Source organism: Gasterosteus aculeatus, chromosome 7 (genome assembly GCF_964276395.1).
Source record: "Gasterosteus aculeatus chromosome 7, fGasAcu3.hap1.1, whole genome shotgun sequence".
Lineage (NCBI taxonomy): Eukaryota > Metazoa > Chordata > Actinopteri > Perciformes > Gasterosteidae > Gasterosteus > Gasterosteus aculeatus.
Window position 1 is genome coordinate 19,796,360 of NC_135694.1, and position 23,572 is coordinate 19,819,931.

At 40.9% G+C, this 23,572-nt stretch overlaps 1 protein-coding gene across 4 annotated transcripts in view; it reads left to right on the forward strand.

The window, feature by feature from the left end:
* LOC120822212 (seizure protein 6 homolog) overlaps window positions 1-22,693 on the forward strand; it is a 73,988-nt gene extending 51,295 nt beyond the window's left edge. The window contains exons 4-17 of one of the 4 annotated variants that reach the window (XM_040181689.2): window positions 6-198; window positions 7,301-7,486; window positions 8,370-8,538; window positions 9,070-9,236; window positions 9,372-9,566; window positions 10,454-10,592; window positions 16,693-16,889; window positions 17,597-17,791; window positions 18,310-18,501; window positions 19,093-19,287; window positions 19,480-19,518; window positions 19,630-19,738; window positions 19,830-19,926; window positions 20,472-22,693. In XM_040181689.2, coding sequence (XP_040037623.2) covers window positions 6-198; window positions 7,301-7,486; window positions 8,370-8,538; window positions 9,070-9,236; window positions 9,372-9,566; window positions 10,454-10,592; window positions 16,693-16,889; window positions 17,597-17,791; window positions 18,310-18,501; window positions 19,093-19,287; window positions 19,480-19,518; window positions 19,630-19,738; window positions 19,830-19,926; window positions 20,472-20,498 — 2,100 coding nt within the window. In that variant the 3' untranslated portion in view covers window positions 20,499-22,693. Of the gene's footprint in view, window positions 1-5; window positions 199-7,300; window positions 7,487-8,369; window positions 8,539-9,069; window positions 9,237-9,371; window positions 9,567-10,453; window positions 10,593-16,692; window positions 16,890-17,596; window positions 17,792-18,309; window positions 18,502-19,092; window positions 19,288-19,479; window positions 19,519-19,629; window positions 19,739-19,829; window positions 19,927-20,007 lie in introns of all 4 variants that reach the window. The other 3 variants (XM_078107424.1, XM_078107425.1, XM_078107423.1) reach the window with 3 other exon arrangements.
* The last annotated feature ends 879 nt before the right edge of the window (window positions 22,694-23,572 follow it).

Here is a 23,572-nt window from a genome sequence, read left to right on the forward strand (position 1 = left end):
TTTAGGTGCTAAATGTGAGTGCGTTAGAGGGAGAGCAGGTGACAGTGGAGGACACCGGTGGCCAGGAACCCTTCATCCTTGCCAACGAGTCAGTCTTGATGAGGGGCCTTGTACTGCGCAGCTGGAGCAATCAGATCTCCATCCGATTTCGTAGTGACCAACCGAACAACTACAGATTTCTTCTTCTGCATTACCAAGGTGAGCCAGTGCCATACGCAGTCACAGTCAATGTCCTTATGCCTTCTCTCAATGGTTTCATGCACATTAATTATGTTACTGTCATATTGGGAAAGCAGCTTTCAGTCATTATTATTTAGCAGAACATGTTGCATTGGGTCGTAAGATTTGACATCAAATAAATGAATAAATTCCGAGCCCACGTTAGTTTTACCATGCTTATTATGTCTGATGTCCATGGCATGAAACAGGACAGCTTGCTTTTGGAACACCTTCAATAGTTTTGTTAGCATTTAATGTCGTTGGGCTTTGCAGAGAATAAAACGATTAGAGACAAATCAACGATCGCCTCTGAAAATCACACCCACAATAGCGGAGAACAATTGGCGCCACAATTTGCAACCAAGGATTGAAAAGTAGCTGGTAAAAACTTTGGATTTCAGCCTATAAAATTATAACCAATACCTCTACAAGATGATGTAAGCTGCACCAGGCTGCTGTAGTTTGCTACGGCACTTGCAAACTTTTCAAATAGCTTTCAGATTCATCCGCATTGAACCACAATTTACATGTTCATTTTTCTGACCACTAGCAACTACTAACAAAAGTAAGCCACTTTCAGGCATCGTAAAAGTCAACAGAGAGCAATTAATTGTTGTCCTCTGGTGTGGGCGGGACTCAATTGCGGCTCGTCTTCATGCAGAATGATTTATTAAATGTGATCAAATAGTAACTACAAAAGGGACTTATGTGGGCAGCAATATCTGTCGGCATAGAGAGTTGGTGAATGATGTTGAATATGATGGCCCATAAATTCCTCCCTTTTTCTTGCATGTTTCGTGTGTGTGTGACATTGATCTTCCATGTCAGCAACAAAGTCTGTTTATCTTAGCAATAACACAAAGTGGTCAGCAATTACATGCCCCATCGATTTGAGTTGATGGTGGAAGCTGGTGGACAAAACATTCATTCCACCACATTACTATGGTACTTTCATCAGCTGAAAGCGGCCATCAAAACTGTCGCGCTGACGTGAGATAAATCACCCCGTCGCTGTTGGATGTGCGAATATTGCGTGGTCAGGCTGAATGATGACAGCGAGGGGTTGGTGCAGATCATACAGGGTTCTGCTTGATGGCGACAGATGGTGAAAAATAGTTGAAAAACACAGTGAATAGGTGTGCTTTTCTCCTTCTCACCCTCGTTGCTCTTCAGTCTAGATCCTATACAGTATTGTGTGCAACGTTTTCCAAGATTTATTGTGCAGTCCACAAAAGTCATGCCCTTGTTAATAAGTAAAAGTAATTTAAAGCTAATGGACGGCAGATTTAGCCACAAACCTTAGCTTTCTAGTATGTAAGAGTTACAAAACGGAAGATGAACATGTCAAATATTTTACTAAAAGTATTGTATGGAAATTTGATGATTTATTTTCTTGCAATTTAATAAATCTTAGATTATAAAAGGTGAACAATACGTCCATAAGTGAAAGCCTGAAAATGGCAACACCACCTTCGTAACGAGGGTCATTTGTTTTTTTATGTCTGATTTTACAAATGGACAATTGTGTGCATGTACACCTGTACCTGTACAGAAATATACTGGTTTTTGGCAGTGGCCATATTTTAGGTGTAGCATACGGAAGTATCTGAAGAAACGGAGAGAGTAAAATAAGTAAATAAATGAATTAATATCAAGGGGTTCAACGGCCCTGGAAGAAGGCATGAAGTCAACTTCGCCTCTAAAAAAGAAATATGTAGATCCTGTCGTGTCTGTTCTTTCTCACCAACAGTTCTGTATTGCCATTGTTGGGCATATATAAACCCGGCAGTGAGATGTGTGCTTTGGAATTTCAATGGGACCAATTTAATTAATCTAAGGAGGAAAGATGCCGTGGTCAGATTTCTAGTAGAAGATGAGACATATCGGATGGGAAGAAGATTTCAATTTGTGTTCCTCTCCTTGATTAGCTGAATCTCACCTTGTCTTTTAAGATGGGCTATGAGAAATGTGATTGGACAGGCGTGGAGAAGGAGACAGAACTGTTAAGGGATAGATCTCGTCTCACGGTAATTAATATCTACTACAGCGGTGGCTCTGCCGGCAATGACAGACTGATGGATGCTTCTATAACATCGGCATGAGCCTGACACTTGGAACAGGATTATAGGTGTGTTTTACTGTGTCGACAGATGTGAGCCATGAGGAAACTTCATCTTCATCCTTATCTTTTTCCCTAATACACACGCATATGTATCCTGATATACATAGAACATCCATTGTCCATTTAATTATAATTTCCAGACACAGCCACTGCAGCTAAAGTATATTTGAATAAAGCAATGCATGCAAATAACAAAGAACCATACAAAAAACATGTCCTGTATGTAATGCATCCTGAGTGTACCCTTTTTGTATACAATCTATATTCAAACACATCTATCCATTTAGGGCTGACATTCAGACAATATTTATTCATGAGCTGTGCGAGTTTTATTTATTTCATAGGAAGTGGTATCAATGTAAAACATATTGGGACTGGTGACTTTTTTTCGCAGGAATTTATATTCTTTTGAGAAATTACGTTTTTACTTTGTAGTTAGAATTGACTGCAATTTTACATGCAAACACATTGAGAATACTTCATTCTAAAGTGTTTGCACCCGCAGGAGCAGACTGAATAAATATAGAACTGTGCTGGCATGCAAATGTATCCTTTGGCTTTGTACTGACTTTTTGAAAGAAAAGTAATCCTGTCATGGTGTATTTTTATGCTTCAGCATTGAGTACTAATAATTAAATGCAACTCTGGTTATGCAAATCTGGACACTTTAAGGCCAATTTTATTAAGACGGTCCTTCATTTTAAACGAAATGTAATTCATTATTGACTTAAACCACAATGTCCATGTTATTTAATTTTTGAAAAGATTGCCATAATAAATAACATCATAACTTCTACAGGCATCCTTACAGATCGTTATCGATGGCGTCGCCAACGGCCGTGATGCTTTATAGGACTTATTGGCCAGAGGACGTCTGCCACTGGCAGTGATCCACTTTGCCACAACTTATCAGTGGCATTGATGAGATGCCTCTGGTCCAAAGTTATTTCTCTTTAATAGCCTTTATTGAGTAAATGACTATTAAAATCGAGTTTTTAACCCAACCACATAAATACCAACGGACCATATCACGGCAGATCGAGGGTCTGGCTTTTTACAACTGAATCACTTTCCCAGAGACAACACTATCGATCTTTCTTTAAAGGATAATGCTCGGGTGCGCAGGCACGACATGGGGCTTGGATACAGTGAGCCGCACTGTCCCACAAATCGCCTGCAGTGTTGCGGCAGCGTAAAAAAAAAAGCGAAACTGAATACTCATCAACTCTGGGTTTTCTTTCCTCGGAAACACATTTTACTCTCAAAATGTTGACATAGTACATCGTGGAAAATATTCATTAGATATAACAATCAACACTGCATTAATTTGGTTTTGGTTTTCTGTCACCCTGTTTCATTATCTTCTCCCTCCTTGTTGCCAAGTTTAATGGCCAGCTCTCCTCCTGAGGGGATTCAGGTGACATGTGAAATACAACATTATTGATTTAAATGCATTTTATTGGTCTTCCCAAATACTGTGGATAACTGTGTTTTACTAGCTTCCTCACCTCATCTATTGTGTTTATTGTCGGCGGAGCAGCAGCTTTTCCGATTGGCAAATGAAAAATCTCTATGCAGCAGAATAAGGCTCATTAACGGGAGGAGTGAGTGTTTACTTCCTTTCAACGATTTCCTCTGCAACTTTTGACTGAGTGCTGAAGAAAGCGTTGCTAATTATTTCACTTTAAACACAAATTCAGGGTTCTAATTGATTTTCAGGAAGGTGAGAAAGGCCATGGAAGCAATCTGAACAGAAATACTTTACATTCAAAGAAGCCAGGACAAATCCATTGCTCATGGACTGATAAGAGAGGGAGAAAGAAAGAAAGTGCAACAGGATGTGTTCCTCTTGAACGGTTGGGAATAACCACAGAGAAATGACAAAATATTAAGTGAAATTATTTTTTAAGCTCCTGTTGAGATGTCTGATGACAAACTGAAGCAAGGGGCACAAAGTAAGGGGGTCAATGGCCCCTTCGTATCCCACCAGTCTTCAAACTCAACCTTCATTTTAATTTCAACTAAACACATCTAGGAAGCTACAGTAGTTGTCTCCAGGACCATATTTTACCACGCAGCACACAAACACACACACACACACACACACACACTAACACACACAAAGAGCTTCACGGTTAGAACCAAATCATGTCACTTGTAAAATATGTTTGTGATAAAGGCATTTCTGTCAGTAATGTCTCCAAATATTTGACGTGTGATGCCCTCCTTCATCTAAACACTGCATTTCTGAAAGAAAAAATGCAGAGGGGTGATGAATTCCACAATTTGACAATCTTAATACTGGTCTTTAGTTCTCACCATTCAGAAAACAAAAAAATCTTTGCAAAAGCTGAAATTTAGAAGAAATAATATTCCTTACAAATGCAGCTGAAATGTTAGCATGCATATGACCATTGTGAATATGTCCTCCCCTAGAAGGAAACAATAACTGAGGACGCATCTGTTTCCCGTGGCCCTACAGTGCCATCAGCTAATCTTCCTGGCTGTCTGCGCCGTGGATCTATTATTTGTAATGGCAAAACAATCAGGCTTTATGGCCCATCACCACATTCCCTGGAATGGGGGGGGGGCGCACGCCTCTAATACTTCAAGAATTGGCTCCACAGTTTTGTGCCTCTGGCTCTCCCGCTGTATGCTCAATAGGGATGTAAATGCAGCTATGATAATGACAATAACCAGGTTCATTGGAGCTAGTGATAAACTATGAATTGAATGGATGACTTGGGGCCAGTGCACCTCATCCCTGGGGCTCACTGATTTAGTGCAAAAGAAAGGCTGGTTTCATTATGGTGGAAACCAGTGGCTTGTGTGAAAGAATAACCGGTCGGTTAAAAGTCGGTAGGTTAAAAACACAGCAGATGGGGACAGCTTCACAAGCCGTTATGGCCATTACCCATTTAGGGCTGTTTTCTCTTATGTTCAAGTTCAACAATTGATAGAATAACAATAATGTTTGAATAGCCAGTTTCTTCGAGGTAATGTTAGAAGCATGACTAAAGTTGTTTTTTGTCCTTCTATAAATGATTTTCTGAAAGGAAAAAACTTTATATTCACACTCGTGCAGAGCGTCTAATGTCGCGTTCTAACCGTGCGTTTCAGCATACAAAGACCTCAAATATATTACTGTAATCATGTGTGCTATAATAAAATGTTTTTTCTTTTTGCCATGTGGCCTCCCCTCATGCGCTATATGTATGATGTTGTTGTCCGTAGACTCTTCATAAGGAGTAGAAATCATTAAACAGTTGGAGATGGTTTATCAGGGCACTTTGGATCAGTGGATATTATAGGGATCTGTAATGTTCAATAAAGCCAAAAGAAATAGTTGCCTTTGGCACAATAGGATGTAATAAGTGAACAGAAACAGGCTTATACCAAAAAACTCTTCAACTATGATGCTGTACATTTCTATGGTCTATTTATCAATTCTGTAAACAATAAAAATGAATCATAATACGATTAAGGTATATACACACTACATACGCGTGGCCGATTATCATCATAATTGCTTTTAAGACTGCAAGCACAAGTGCAGTGCAGATAAATCTTTCACAATGCTTTTTTCCTAATACTGTAAATGCTTTGCATGCACTCCATTGAGCTGACACAGAACATGTATCTCGCAAAGTTTGAGTAAAGTTGCGGCTTTTAAAAAGCTTGTGTAAATTTGCCGGTTCACAGTCACAATGCGATCGCAGCACAATCCAAAGTGGTTCCAATTAGGTTGCTTGTTTTGTTATTCAAACATTGCCAGAAGTTTAGAAGTTTTGGTCGAGTCATTAGAGTCCCTACACTAATGAGGTAGAACAGTGTGGCCGTTAGACAGAAAGAGAAGGCTGTTTAATAGCTTCCATTACAGACTCGGTTAGCTCACTCCATTATCCATGTGAACTCCATTGCATCCTACACCATTTATTCAAAAACAAGGACAGGACAACAAAGCAAACCAAGTCCAGGAACATTGATCTTCCCCCGCTAAGATCACGACTCTTTGACAACCACTGCAGAGGCATTTCCTCTTCCAACCATCACATTACGGCCCTGATGATGTTCAGCTAGTCAGCAACGTTTCCATTTGTCAGAGTGTGTGCAGTGGCCCTATGCCGGACCACACGGTGATGTTAATTACTGTAGTGCTGCAAACGCGTCTCTGTACATTCACATACTGCACCAACTGGTGAACTTCGACTCATTAAGAGCTGGGGGTGTTTATGAACAAAGTTGACGGTTGTTGTGTGTGTGTGTGTGTGTGTGTGTGTGTGTGTGTGTGTGAGAGAGCGAGTGAGACGAAAACCGGAATGCATTTTGGAATGGAAAATCAATTATTTTCTTTCCCTTTTTGTATCTAAATATGTTTTGGTGCTGTGTGGTGTTTTGGAGGGGAGATAACACGGTCAATAATGCACCACAACAGCAGGAGTTATACGGAACACAATGCAGGACACAGCGGATTACATTGTGAAGCCAGTTAACATGCCTCTTGTTTTGGCCAGAATTGGATTTTTTGTGCAGAATGAAATATTCATTCTTTATTTTTACATTTAAAATTTCCCTCAGCGGGATGCTGGTAACATATGAAAAATTTGTGATACAAGTCAGACCAAGCAGGTGCCTGGATAAGGTGTTTCATTAACATAGTTGAGTTTTTTTTTTTTTTTGTTTAAGCAGTTTGACTCCTTTTTCTGGGAGGTTTAGTTACACATTGGACAGATGACAAAATAACACTAAGAAATTAGTGTATCTATCCTCCATAGTATGCCACTAAATGTATTTATATTCATTCAAAAAAATCCTGCTTAGAAGTTGAGGCCCATTACTGGCCACAGCAATACCAAAAATAATCAGGAAAAAAGTTTTACTGTTTTTTTCTGCATTTATTATTAAGCCTCAACCATTGCACTCTATCATTTTTCTTCTTCCCCCTTCCCTCTTCCCCAGCCTTTGTGCTAAGCTGTGCATTCCCCAAAGAGCCGGCTGGTGGAGAAGTTTCCGTGACGCACCTGCACCCTGGCGGAGGGGCCTACTTTCGCTGTTTCACCGGTTACAAGCTGCAAGGTGCCAAAATGCTCACGTGTCGCAATGCAACAACGCCCTACTGGAGTGGAAAGGAGCCCCGGTGTGTCGGTAAGACCAACTGCTCCTTTGACGGACAAGAAGTGGCAGTGGCGGCCAAGTCAGGGCAGTGAGGTTGCGCCTCGCTGAACTGCATCAAAAGAAGAAAAAAAAAAGGCTATTTTCACCGCTGTTCAATCTTTTGTTTGATATTTAATGTTTTTTTCACCACTTTATGGTTAGTGCTTAACACTTGCTCGGGGGGGCGGAGCTGCGATTGTAAATACATTTATCCAAATGGATTCCAAGACGCTTTGATAAATCCATTTTTTCAGAATCCAACAGAACAAATGGTACGATTAAAATATGCTAATTAAATTAAAATTCATAATTCATATATTGCGTGTTGTAAACCCTCCTCTCCTTAGCTTTCCTCGGGTGATTTTGATTAATGGAAGCTTTCGTGAGGTTGTTTTCGCATCGAGTCGATAAGTTACACCACAGGACCAAATGAGTGTGTTTGTATGTGATTACCGGCGCGGGGAGCTATTCTTTGGAGTCACGGCAAAGAACAAATGCCATTGGACCTGTCTGACTTAATTAGATCTCGGGCTGCATGACTATCCCTCCTCCTGCTAGTAAAGGCTCATCTGCCAGCTCCGGTCTTTTCTCTGCGCCTGCATGCAGCTGCTCCGGACCGATACAGCTGGTGCTGCTGTTTGGCTCTTTTCTTTACATGTCCATCGCACACCGCCACACACTCTTAGACCCAGGTTGGCTCCCTAGTGTAGACCGGCCGTAATCCACTGAATATTGATGCAATCCACGCTCACAAAAGGGTTGGCTCCGAACCCCCCTCCTCCCATAGGTGTTATTACCTTTCTCATATAATCCTACCATCCAACTTGTTTTTGTCTCCTTCCTCTTTTTCTCTTCTCTTTGTCTTCTCATGTAGCATCCTGTGGGGGAATGATAAAAAATGCTACCTATGGTCGAATTGTCTCTCCTGGTTTCCCTGGCAACTACAGCAACAACTTGACGTGCCACTGGGTCCTGGAGGCCCCCGAAGGCCATCGGCTCCACATTCACTTTGAGAAGGTGGCTCTGGCAGAGGACGATGACAGGTTGTGTATGCACTTTGCAAAAAAATAATAATTTACCAAATCAATTGTATTTTATAAGACAGTGTGTACACCGCGGATGTTGTGTGTGTCTTCAGGTATCATCACCGAGCTTTAAACTAATTTTCTGTATAACAGTAGGACTGTGGATAGAGGCTATAAATAACCAAAATCTGTTGGCAGTGTCAGATGAATTTGAAGGGACCTTTTATCATTATAATCCTTTAACAGTGTTCCATCAAGCGAATGAATTGGAGGGACTGCAGAGGGGTAGGGAGTGGTAGGAAACAGCAATTGCATTACATTTTTCTCCAGAGACTACTGATCCACATGACTATCGTCACACATGGCCATTCACCTCATTACCGAGTGTTGGAGAATGTTATCACAAAGTTATTACAGCCACAACTGGAACAGCGAGCAGCTCTCAGATAGTTTGGAACTTTTAACGCTTCTCTTACCTTTCAAGGCTCACTTACGTCTATTCTAAACTGCTTTCCTTTGGCGTGTTGGTGTGTGTTTGTTTCCTTGCAGGCTGCTGATTAAGAATGGCAACAACATCGACTCTCCCCCCGTGTACGACTCCTATGAGGTGGAGTATTTGCCCAATGAGGGTGTGCTCAGCACTGAACGTTACCTGTTTGTAGAGTTCACCACAGATGGGACGCTGACCTCCACCGGTGCAGCGATCAGATACGAAGGCAGGTTTGAACATGCAGCCTGCAGAGCTACTAAAGACAAATCAGCGCCTTGTCACTCGGGTCTGATGTTGTGTGTGTGTGTGTGTGTGTGTGTGTGTGTGTGTGTGTGTGTGTGTGTGTTTTTTGCATCTGCAGCTTTTGCGAAAGGCATGTGCTATGAGCCTTTCGTCAAGTACGGCAACTTCAGCGGCGGTGACTCCAACTACAACGTGGGTGCGGTGGTTGAGTTCTCGTGTGACCCCGGGTACACGCTGGAGCAAGGCTCCGTAGTGATTGAGTGCGTGGACTCACAAAACCCTCAGTGGAATGAGACTGAGCCGGCTTGCAGGGGTGAGTCAACAGACCTCATCCGCTGGAGTAATTTAGCGATGCGAAATCTATTCACAAGCAATGTGCCGCAGCACACTGCAGCAGATTTTAAGAGGCATATGGGACTGACCCGAGGACCCGAAGCTTTGCTCGTCTGCCTGATCATTTTAGGAGTTTGTGAAATTTTTTTATCCAAATATTTTAAGACCACTGGCAGTTAACCGTATCTTCCTAAGCTGCTTTTCTCTGATCCACGATATATTTCCTTTTAGTATTGCAACATTGATTTACTTTGATATGTGTGCTTGCAGGGCAGACTTTGGTAGTGCTTGGGATTAAAAAGGCATACAATAGTTGGCCTAAGATGAACACTTCCACACTGCGCCATAATAGCAATCCATGAGCCCTTCTTTCATCACTCTCTCTCTCTCTCTCTCTCTCTCTCTCTCAATCACTCTTCCCTCACAGTCACACACACACACACAGGCACACACAGACGCTGACCTTATGCTCACTCTTTGTCGCCTGCATGGTCCTTCTGCCACGCTGGGAAATTGAAAAGCTCTCCTGTAAAGCTAGATGTAAGGAAATTTAATTTCTACTCCCGTGGGTCATGGTCATCAAGCGGTTTAGTGCTAGCGTGCGGTTTCACAAGGTTCACGTCAAGGAGGCTTCCCACTCCATTTCAGATGTGCTTTATTGAGGATTAAGGCCAGTTTCCGTTCTTTGAAGTCACATAGCAGCTCATGTATGTTCATGTATATACCACCTTACCTGCACACCACCACTTTGCGTCGTTTGATGTTTCATTTCCTAATGTTATATTTGTATTATAATCAACACTTTGTGTCTGGAAATCTGTTACAAAACAGACATTTGTTTCAACCTGAGGTGTTTGTGCGTTGCAGCTGTGTGCAGCGGGGAGATCACAGACTCTGCTGGTGTGGTGCTGTCTCCTAATTGGCCTGAGGCCTACGACAAGGGGCAGGACTGCATCTGGGGTATCCATGTGGAAGAGGACAAGAGGATCATGCTTGACATCCAAGTGTAAGAGACTGCACTCAGGTGTAAGACTAGGAATCACACAGGGAGGTCAGAGGAGGAGGTCAGATTGCCTTCGAGATGTCAAACACTCAAATACAAACACACTCAACGCTTCTTTCTCATCGATTCTCTCAGTCAGAGAGACACCCTTACAAAACGCACATAGGGAAAGTGTTTCTGTGGTTGAAGTCACTAATTAGATTTTTTTTTCATCCGCTACATTAAGAATTCTGTGTTGGTTCCAGCTCGCTCTCTGACCAGATTAGCCAGTAAGCCTCCCTGCTCCCACTTCCCCGGTGGGTGTCTCACAGTTGGCTTTGAAATGAATATGCTCTGGCAGTGAACTACTCTGAGCCTCCCCTACAGTACAGCCAATTCAACACATGCACACAGGCGGTAAAATAGACTCGGGAACACCGATTTCATACTGAGTGGACATAGGTGTCCCATCCAAACACACCAAAGTTATTGCTGTCATGTCAGGTGATCACATTTCTGTCTTTTTCTTCATTAGACTAGTTGTTTCTTTTAAAACCAAACTATCGAGGTGTGAACATGATAATGTGCAACTTCTTCTTTGTTTTGTCTCAAATGCATTCATCCGTTTTCCTTCCTTGTGATCCGAGCAGTATTTCCACAGACACGCATCCTGTAGGAAGCACAATAACTACAAAATAAGGGATTTGTTTGTCATAGCTTGAAGCACTTGCACACCCTAGGGTGCAGGGAGGTTGAAATGAAACCCTCGGGAATACTTCCCGAGGCCGGAACAAACTAAAGTAATTGTTTGCTTTTTGGTCATTTCTATTTTTTATGTTGTGCTCTGAATATTAACAGTTAATTCATCTGTGGCCAGGTTTAATTATCACATGGGGTCTGGATACTGGGCATACCTTGCAATCCAGCACAGCGGTAGACAACCTAGAAAACACGTATTCATGAAAATAAAAATAATATTTTATATCTATTTCCTAGTTAAGTCATTTTTGTTTACGTATTGTGTTAGTACACAGGATTATATGAAATTCATGTGAAATCCTTACAGATCTACATCAGACGGACACCCTTCTGTGGTGAAACCATTTTTGTGTTAATAGAGATATGAGCAATCACTACAATATGATCAACAGATCGAGCGGGGAACAATAGCATCATAGGATACCATTAATACACAAAGTCTTCATACCTCACAGGACGTTTATATGACCCTGCCTGCATCCATGTTTTTAAATTGGAGATAAAAGGGTTAAAAAGACCAGAGAGGATTTCTTCCGTTCCTTCATGTAGAAGTAAACCAGTTTGAACACATTTTTATTCAGAGATCTCTTCTTAAACTTGCACCATCCCGATATTTGTTTTAATCAGACCCACATGAGGTCCCTCGCTGGGACTTAATGGGGCTTTGGCCAGATTTAGTTTATCTCAAGGTTGGTCATGCATGGCCTTCATGGCAGTAGGAACCCACAGCTGTATGATTCTTGCAGACCCTCCCATTACCCTCATGTCCAGCCCGCTGATCTTGAGAATAGCATTCTTAAAGGCCAGGTCAACTATTTATGTTTTTGTACATGAACTGTGTGTGTGTGTTTAAGTGATGAAAGGCTCCTGTGGCTGAGAGCTGACTCATTATAAAGGGTGGGCACACACTTTTCCGCGATAATGAGAATGTTTTCTGTATTATCATTCATCGCTGTGCCTGTGCTGGCAATTACAGCTGAGCAGTGTGCATAATGAGGACTGATTAATTAATTTAGGCCAAACAGGAGGGCTGGCTCTTTGCTAATTACCTCGGAGCATGGCTTGAGCAAGAGCCGGAGACAAGAGGTTGCAGCTGATATCCCCACCTGTGGAACACAACAAGGTAAAAGTAATTGACATGTGGATTTTAGAATTCAGAGCAGAACTGCGTTACACGTTTGAACACGATGGGTAAAGTCGATTTTACAGCTGTGATGTTGTTTGCTGAGCAGGATCAGACAGGACATACTGGGTTTTATAGGGTCCTCTTGTGGAGATTCTGAGCATTACTTGCCAATTGCAACTATACTTGCCTGGGATATTATTGTCTATTTTTCTTTTAAAAGATAACCTTTTTTTGATGTCAAATACATTTTTGAATATAAGTAGAAAGCAATTTCCACTCTGTTAGAGGTTATTTGTCAGGTTCTTCTGACTTGGCAGGTCAGTGAAGGTGACAAACGCCTGGAGGCTTGAACAAAACACAGCAGTCATCCCCTCATCTGCAGAATGGAGCTTGTGCTATTGGCATGCAGGCAAGTTTTCAGAAATTCTCTAAAGGCAAAATCCTTTTACAAAACAGAACCCTAGAACTAAATACCCAAGTCACGTTGATGAAGGAGGCATTTGAATCGGATAGTCCATTACATTGGTATAATACAGGTTTTTTGCATCCCTACTTATGAAAATTTACCATTTCACCGGTCATGCACATCCCTCTGACTAATAGTAGTTTCAGGCTTTTAGCTTTTGTTTAACGATCAGTTGTGCCATTATGCATTGTACTCGAATGACTTGACGCTTATTTCCTTTTTTTTTATTTGAACTTGAAAGCAACATAAGCAGTAAAGTGAATGTCACCAGAGCTGAGCTTCATTGTTTGTGTCTTAAATATTAAAAGGATGAAAGATACAAAAAGTAATGCAGAAGTCAAAATGACCATAACCTGATGTTAGACTGATAACAATTAATGTTACTTCAAAATATAAAGAAAACATAGGAGAAAGAGTAAAACTATTTATTTAGAAGATTGGTTCGCACAGCACCTTTAGAGGAGCCAGGTGGGAAGACATTTGGGTGAAGTGATTGCCAGATTGCTACAGAGAACGCAGCTGAAAAAGCTTGGAGTCTGAGTCCCCACAGAGTGCTGTTTGATCCTGAACTGAAGGCACTTTTTTGTGTTGTCACCAGACCTTCGAAAGCTCCTCACGCAGACAGTCGGGGACTTCAAAAACAAAAGTCGTCATCAGAATTGTTTATGAGGTGACTGGGTTCCTCGTGTCTGCATGACCGCTGCAGACGTAGGTTCGCCAAAGAAGGAGATGAGTCTTTTAATCAGATTTCATCACGTTCAATACAATACAGGTTGACTCGTTTTTCACCGCACCTTAGTGAGGGAACGTAGAGTGCGTTAGAATAAGAGTCATTAAGGAAAAGATCCATTTGACAATTTTCTGTGAAGGACTAGACAGCACTTACTGCAAAATGGACGCGGCAGGTGTCGTAATAGTTTTGACTTCAACAAATGCAGACCAGAGACTGGACATAATCACATATTGCCCACTGACAGTCCAATACCTCTCCTTCGAGGGTAGTCTAAAAACAAAAACAACCCTTGGGAGATAAGGTGAAATCTGGAGTAATGAAAAGGTGGAGAGACTTGACATGAGTAGCAGGTGGACAATAGAGGAAGAATAGAAGTGAAAGTGTGAGATGTGGAGATCAGAAAAGATGGCGTTGGTGTTGCTCTGTGAACTACACTCATGTTTATTTATTTTATTGTGGCACCTCCTGATAATTCCATTCAGTCACAAAGTGTGAGCAAGCCTGCATCCTATCCATCATATACGCCTCAAAAAAGACAAATATATAACAATGAATGTCGGAGTGTGAAAACAGCACTAGCATATTCTTTGGATTGTATCTTTTTGCTTATCTATGGTGTTTTTGAAATGCACATATTTAAATACACAAATTATTCTCATGGCGGTTTGGGAAATGGAGACTGGCATTTTCATAACCTGTCACTTTCATCGCAGCCTCTTACTGTTGGAGAACATGGAGGTGTAAATTGTCCCCGAAGCTGTCCAACTAACCGGGGTGGAGTACCTTGTCACTCAGCCCCTCATTTCACCGCCATTCAAGCAGCCGGCGTCTCTTTTGCGTGTCAATCAGGAAAAGATGAAATCCTGGCTGTGACGTTTTCGTTTCAGCACCGGCACACTGCACCGTCACAGAGTGGAATACAGTCATTCTATCTATGTTATTGCGCCATATTTGCCGCCGGAGGGTTTTAATCCTCAACTAGAGGACAATCACTATTCACTTTATTGCTCTAATTTCATGAACTGTTGTATAACGCTGATTGTCAACATTAATATGTAAGATATGTTTCTAATCTGGGTGAATGGGGCCAAAATGTTTTTTTGTTTCAGCAGTGATGTAGAAAATGTGTGGGGGAAGTTGTGAAGAAGAGATTGAGGCAAGGAAAAAAGATTGAGGTCATTTGTTTTATTTTATCATGAAAGGGTGTCAATCATAGACAATGAAGCCCAGTCAGAAGCTTTATATTCTCTGTCTGTTCCTACAAAATGGGCCGTTGCACGCATGTGGAATATATGCGTAGGCCGGGTGCAAATATGGCCATAAATCGGTGACAGTTTGTCCAAAGATCATCAAACTTGCTGGATATTCTTATTTAGGCTTAAAAATATGTCCCCGAAAGGCTTCCTGTGAAATGAGACTGACGGGACTTTGAGGGCTCAATTATTGAAAAGCCGCATACAGTCTCACGATGGAAGAAGTGTGTGATTGGTCCTACTCCTTCTTTGGACAGAATTAAACCAGCTGAAATGACTTTGCTCAGCTTTGTGCCGCCTGAAAGCCTGAATCCCCCTTACTACTTACTGCCTGCTGTTTTGATTTTGGCAACTGAGCTTCTTCCTTCTGTTGAGCAAAAAAAAAGGGGGTTTTAGTCTGCAATGACTGCTTGCGGCAATATGTTTTTCTCGAAATTGTAGATTTATATTTTCTGAGTGATTTGAAAAATATTTGTGACAACTAATTTCTCTCTGTTTAATTTAACCTCAAGTACTGCACTGTATGTTACTGGGATGTATTTTAGCGTTCAACTGCTGACCTATTGCTTAAATTTAAATGTTGGCATTACATTCGTGTTTTGTATACATGTCTACTTTCTATGATCTTTACTTTGCATTTCTGTTCCTTTCTGCAATCTGAGAACACAGAAGTTGGTAACTTATGCTTTCTAATGTAGCAAATATTTTGACAGTAATTTTAACCTAATGTTGATAAACTCAGAACTCATATTTATTAAGAAGAAATAAAGACAGGGTAAGAAACAATGACGCACGATTTGACACAGTCACATTGGAGCAAGATATACAATTTTTCTGGCGTTGGAACTTGTAATTTGCATTGATAACCAAAGAAATTGAAAAAACCTGTGGGGATTGTTAACGGCGACGGTTTTTAGAAAATCATGCTTTCCTGAACAGTTTGATTGCTTGTTGATGAGCTCATGCAGTGGGTGGGTGATTAACAGCCACAAAAGCGGGGCTCCTACATCCTATATGACGTGCATGAAGAACGGCCCTGTGCCATTAATTCTCTAAAGTTCTGTTTAACACAGCTTGGGGATGTAACACAAAACAACCATACGGTCATTCTGCACTGCTGGTTCGACTCCCGCCTCAAGAGACATAAAGAGCAACTACTTCCCCCTGACTATTATATCAGCAGGGAACTACACTTTCTCCAGCACCCGTGTGTGTGAATAAATGTCAGGCTTTGCTGGTGTTTCATAAAAGGAGCAAGGACATCCAAATCACCAAAGGGAAAAGGTTAATGCATTCTTAAGTTAATGACAGCAGAGATCCTGTCCAACTGTGGCACAGCGGCTTCATATTCAATTTTGTATGCGGATTATTGCTAACATTCCGATTTTGAGATTGTTTGCTGGATTATTATTTACTTACCCGAGGCATTTAGGGACCATTATATTTCTCTAAGCCTTGTTGTCATGCATTGCGGCTGGCTTTTTTGTGAGCAAAAAGATCACATTTTATTATGCTCATATATTTGCAGATACACACTATGGTACATATTCATGAGACCATGTGAGGGACGAGGGGAGACATACATCATGAATTATTTAGTGTTTACTTCAGATCAGATCTATCCAATATAAACAGAATTAATATTTCCAAGTACTGCTGACATTGCCTTATGCCGTGAGCAATGTTTTCATCAGATATCAATCACTCATATGTTAAAAGCATTTCTACTAAGAAAAACCATCATTTTTTATAATTAGGAAAACCACTTTCTTTTATGTCTCTTCTAGTCTCCACGTTGGTAAGAATGATCTGCTGACCTTCTATGACGGGGACGACCTGACGGCTAACATCCTGGGCCAATACAGTGGCACACGTCCACACTTCAAGCTGTACACCTCCATGGCTGATGTTACTATTCAATTTCAATCCGATCCTGCCACCAACATCTTTGGATACAACAATGGCTTTGTGGTCCACTTCTTTGGTAAGGTTTTACAAAATAAAATGTTGTTTGGTTTGGTTAGCTGCACTCCATAGCTTTCTCTTCAAATGAAATGTATGATAAACCTTTTGTGTAAAATTCATATTGCAAGACAAACAAGCAAATGAAAAAATTATACCAAGCGCGCCATGTAAAATGTTATGTGTTCCTATAAACCATCAGATTACCAATTACAAAAAAGTCTTGTTTCTCTGCCTCTGCCTCTTTCCATTGATGTGCCACTGCCCCTCTTCTGGCTTATCCCAGGTGCAGAGGATGAGATAACAACAAGCACAGAGACAAAATAATAGGGCACACTTTAAAATCAGCTGTTTTTGCCCAGCGCTTTGTGTTTTTGGCACTGTGCTGTACTGTTAGGGAGGCGCAGATTGACTGCTGCCAAATCACAGGCTGTGTTACTCACAGAGAACCATTGTCCTTTCAAACTGCCGCTGTTCAGCGCACACAGACAATTTTGGAGTCCTATACAACCACTAGTCAGGATGTTATTATACATCAATGCAATGAGTTATTTAAGGAACGTCATTTTTGTTCTTTAACAATACGAAATAAAGAATGAAGATCACATAAGAAAATTGGAACCAAGAATTACTTTAGTCTTTCCTTGATGTAGCTCAATAAATAGGAAGGATGTCTGTAAAATACTTCCATTCAGCCTCTCCTCTCTTTTACTGCTCCGTCATCACCAGAGGTGCCGAGGAACGACACCTGCTCCGAGCTGCCGGAGATCACCAACGGCTGGAAGAGCACGTCCCACCCCGACCTCGTCCACGGCACCGTCATCACCTACCAGTGCTACCCTGGATTTGAGCTGGTGGGCTCTGAGATCCTCATGTGCCAGTGGGATCTCACTTGGAGCGGCGATGTGCCGAGATGTCAGGAAGGTGAGAAGAAGCAAACAAATACTGCTGTTTTCTTCATATGTTCAGCAAGTGAGGGGGGGACCTCCGACCAGATCGCATCATGAACTCAAATGATATTGGTTTACCTCTATGCCTCAAGCTGACTTCTAGAATTATGGCTATGAAATTGCCATATTTGAAAATATGAAATTGTTCTGACAAATGTTTGTTAATTTTATCACATATTTGTGTCCCAGAAAAGAGAACATTACAAACAGGTAAAATAATAAACCCTAATTAGACCTTTTACTTTTTTAGCTCACTTGCTTTCAATAAGCTTCCTGTTATTACAAATGTCTAATCATCTTACACATTATGTTGTATCTATTTACAGATTATTTAATGATACGCCACCACCTAGTGGTCATGTAATTTAACACATTAAAGTACATACACATAAAGAGAGAGATTATTTAGCATTTCCTTTGCTCTTCTCCTACTACTTCCACTATTACCACTACTGATAACACACAATCATCTTTTGCTTTTTCAACCACCAGTGATGACATGCCAGGACCCAGGAAACGTGGAGCACAGTCGCAAGGTGATCGCAGGCAACCGTTTCACCGTTGGCTCCACGGTGCACTTTGTCTGCAATAAAGGCTACATCCTGTCTGGCAGCAGCCTCCTCACCTGCTACAACCGAGATTCAGCCACACCCAAGTGGAACGAGAGGCTACCAAAGTGTGCCCGTAAGGCTCTCTTTCCTCAGTGAGAAATAACAATAGCTCCGCCTGTCATGAGTTAGGCCAGTGGTTCTCAAACTGTGGGGCATGACCCTCTGGTGGGGTGCGGATGTATTACAGTTTTTCTTAAATTATTGTTATTTTATTTATAATATTGTCTTAATCCCACGTGCGGAAATTAATCTCATTAATCTCATCTGCATTTTACCCATCCATAGTAATTAAGGATCAGTGTGCTGCTGTGAAGCACTGGCGAGCAATCTGGTTTACAGGAAAGTGACTTAAATTTTATTTTTTCTATTATTAATAAAAGCACACAAAGAGTCACAAAATGTCCTTATTTTAATAAAAATTCAGCATGGACCATTTTGTTACATTTTTGTTGGGGCCGTGGGGCCCCAACATTTTTCCTTCCTCCAAAGTGGAGCCCGACAGAAAAAGTTTGAGAACCACTGAGTTAGGCTCTTAAAAGTTCTAAAACATAAATTGTCAATCTTGCGTTTCATGTCTTGGCGTGTTGCCTCTTTATGTGTTCATGTGAGCTCTCAGTGTTCCTACAGTTGAAAAAGATGCCCTGCAATATTTTGTGACTCTCAGCTGAGAAGTACGAGCCATGCAGGAACCCCGGTGCCGCCTCCACCAGCGTGCAGAGCTCTGAGAAGGCCTTTTACCAAGCCGGGGAGGTACTTAGCTTCTCCTGCCACTCGGGCTACGAGCTGCAGGGTGATGCCAACATCTACTGCATCCCCGGACACCCGTCACAGTGGAACAGCACTCCACCTGCCTGCAGAGGTAAACCATGCACTCTGTTTAGCAAACCTTTTTGTTTTTTTACAGCTGTCACATATGAGAACTCGGCCTTGTTATTGTGTGCTGAGTTTTGTTGCTTTTGTGAGTGCAAGGATATGCATTGTATGTAATTGTAACATTAGGTTGTGTTAGGTGGTGCAATACTGACTACAGTGCAATTGTATCTTTTTGTAGCATCCACAACCGAATATGTGAACGAACGCAGGTTGGATGGTGAGTTTATTTATCAAGCGATATCTCACAATCACCTTGTGAAAATTTCTTCAAATTATGTAAAAACGTTGCATATTTCACAAAACTAATACCTGTTTTTGTTTTTTCTAGTTGTAAATATGGATTATAACATGGAGGGAACCAATATTACCCTCGCGGTTTTAATTCCAACCGCTATCATCTTGGTGGTGGTTCTCGGGATTTATGTCTACTTTGCAAAGTAAGGAGTGACTTTAAAAAGAACAGTTTATTTGATTTGAAATTGAACGTGTCTTCACACAATGTTCCCTGTTTCCCTACTCTTACCTTAGACTCCAAGGGAAGACCATCAGAATGCCATCATCCTTGCCACCGTATGACAACATGACAGAAGAGTCAGCTTTCGACAACCCTACATACGAGAGCGGAGTAAGTACAGATGTCATGAGCATGCAAGACGTGGATTCACAGAACACCAGTGTTCTGTCCTGATCCGTTCCCATCTGGCAGTCATCCCGTTGTCATCTCATCCTCCACCAGCAGAGGGCGCCCACCGTTTCATCCTTCATCACCCTGTCAATCATCACCAAGCTCCAGCCACATAGCTGATGATATTTCTGCTAAAAATAGAAACAAAGGACACTTTATCCAAGCTCACTCTGTGCTCATTTTTCATTTTGAATTTCCATACTTCATTAACTTTAGACTTGCAGAACATCATCCACATTGAGGTACGTCATCTCCTATCCCGTCGTATAGATGTATTATGTTGTATGCATCAGTCACACCAGGAATGTAAATGCAAATTCACGTGTCTGTACAAATGCAACTTTGTATTTGAATTTAAAAACAAAACAGTATTATAGTGTGCCACATGTCTATATGTGAATTATGTCTTATTTATTCTTGTAAGTCAATGTATCCCTGTATTGATCTCAAGCGCTTCCTTTCCTCTTTTTTTCCTGCTCCCTCAGCCCTGGCAGTCTCATTCTAGATACTAACTGTCAGTCAGTCCACTTTGGCTGTACTGCTGACAAACCGTGAGGTGTAATGTCTTCCTGGTGCAGAGAGACCATCTCACTTATCGTCACTTCACCCTTTTTTGTTTTGACTACAACTGCTATAACTGGCCACACATTCTGATCAGCTGGTTGGTCCTTCTACGATTAATCTTTAATATACACTGGCTGTCAAAACCCATGTCAGTATTTACAGACCACTCCGGGTAAACAGAACCGCTGGTTGACGATCATTGTAAACACATTGTTAAAGTATACATCACAGAGTTGGCCTCTTGAAACATGCAATCATGTTTGTTTGGCCTTTACAACAAAAATAGATTTGAAACAATTCTTAAATGCATGAAAACTCTTTACCCTATAAATATATGATTTTTTTATTTTTTTATTTTAGCCGTTAAGATTGTAACTTGTTTTTCTCTTTTGCATTGCATCTGTCATATGATCATTTCAGTAAGGATAACGTTGGGCTGTCTTGCTTCATTAAGTGTTGTATGTGTGATTATGACATCTATGCCACATGCATACTGGTCATATTTACTTCTGTCTGTTTAAAGTATAGCAGCAGCACTTCATTTATGGGAATTAAATTTGTTATCTAGTTATTTCTTCAGAAAAGATCGAAGTTGCCAACATATAATAATTGGAAAAAATGATTTTGTGCGTCTTGTTAGGCTTTCAATGGGTACGTATTGATAATACATGTTAATGGATATTAATAGTTTTCCACTGTAAACATATTTAACTATATCTCTTCTCGTGACTTCATCTTTTCTGTTTTTGTGTGTATCTCCCCATGTTTTATGTGCAAGACATTACTGACAAACAGTATTCCTCTTAAGAAAATCATCATTATGCCAGCACGTTAGAGAGATTATTTATCTTAACTCAAACATTTTAAATAAAACCCGAAAAAGTAAGATGCCGTTGATTTAAAATACTGTGCATCACAAATTGCACAATACTCTAATTCTTTGTTCATTGATTTATTTGTCTGGTCTTTACAGGACAAATGAACACGAGAGGTGTCCATTTAGACCTTAAAGCAAGAATTGCTAAAGCTCTGCCTTTTGGGACCCTCTCCACACTGCCCATCGTTTCCCTCAAAGCTTTTTGTTCCCAATGAATTTTCTTTCCATTTTCCCTTTGTGTGGAACTGTAAATATGTATTTCTCTCCACGGTCAAAATCTGGGAATCTGGGAATCACCATGGTGATATTTTTATAAAGTAAAATGGTGATGGCCGTTGGTGATTGTACGTTTCTAAGTACTTTTTTTGATGCCCTAATCTAGTAGCAATTAGAGACTGAGGGAAACGGTGCGTTGATTGTCGAGATCTGTTGGGATCAAAAGTCCCAATCACTCATCATGCTTTGGAAAGTTGCCACCATGTTTTTTTTTCATTTTCTTTGTGTGTATGGGCCTGCTCTTTGTAAATAAAATGCCTGTCCAATAAGAGTGCCTCACAACTGACTATAACCTGAGAAGTATCACATGTTTGCAAACTCAATCTTTTGTTTGTCTATTATTATTATTATTATTATTATTATTATTATTATTATTATTATTATTATGTATTTATGTGCCTGATATTATCAGCACGGTGTTGAGGCTTTTCCATCGTACAGTTTCTCTTATAGAAACAGAAAGAAATGACGCTGAATTTACTTTCCTACGAGCTGATGCGGGGTTTTTAACTGGATACTCCATCAGTGGCTTTCTCACTTACTCCTAACGCATTGTTTTCATGTATCAGCTATGTACTATTTTGTTCAAATGCCGCATTGGAGCATCTGCCTCAAAGGATAAATAGTCATTTGTTCATTTTTGTATGTTCCAAAATGTGATTGCGCATCCGTATCAATAATCGGAACACGAGATAAGAACCCACTTAAAGAATAGCCTTGATTTACAAGGAGAACTACTGCCGGCTATTGTGTCAGACAGCAGATTGATTCCTGTGTTGCAATTGAAGTTTTAGTATGCCAAAAGAATCCTGATATAACAGATGGTTCTCCGTTGGGATCACATTTGGCCATATGCTTGGGTTCAATCTGTATGTCCTTTGTGCAAATCTTTTTCCATCATTAAATCTGCTGCAACCGCTCCCAGGAAACCAAATCACCTTCAAATATCTATATTCCTCTCATTGATAATAAAAGTAATTGTTCCTTAAAGTATCGTTGTTGACTCATTACTTGAGCCGGGTGAGAGACGGGGTACACGTTGGCCTGGACAGACCATCGGAGGGCTGACACAGAGGCAAACAACCATTCACACTCACATCTGCATACCTACGGGCAATTTAGATTCACCAACCAACCTGATCATGTCCTAGAGCACGTCTTTGGTCTGCGGGAAGAAACCGGAGCACCTGTTAGGGTTTCGGAAAGCTCTCGAGGGAGGCCTCACTCCTTTGTTCTCGTCCCAGCCGGAAACGAGGACACGAATGAGTCAATTTGTTTAAATTCAAAAAGTATTTAATAACTAAACAACGTTATAAGGAATGCAATTACAAAGGGAAATACTAAGCGAACAGTAAAATATTTCGCGAAATAGAGAATCCTCTGAGCAAGTCTAAAGTGACTTATCAAAGCGGCTGCAGGAAAATTCTTCCAGTCCTTTCCCCGCCTTGGTCCTTTGAAAACTCTTGAGGTGTGTCTTCCTTGGTGCATTTGAATGTCATTGGCTTCTTCTCCAAAGGGTCACCTCCTCCATTGTCCCTTTCACGTCGAGGTGTGAAGCTGCAGCTGTAACCTGAAACCTCACTGTACTATCTGTCCCTCACATTCCAATGCACTCAATGTAGATACAGTTGGCTTTATGCCTCAATGAGTGAATTTAACAAAGCATACATCGTTTAAGTCTTCGTCTTATAACTAGTACACTTTTATTACAACAACCCATCATTAATGATCACCGTTCATCACACTTCATCATAGATCTATGACAGTTCATGTGGTTCAATTCTCAAGACATTTGCCTCAATCGGCTGCCTCGCATTAAGTTGTTCATTTATTACCTGACAGGAGAAAAAACTCCCAAAAAACCCTCTT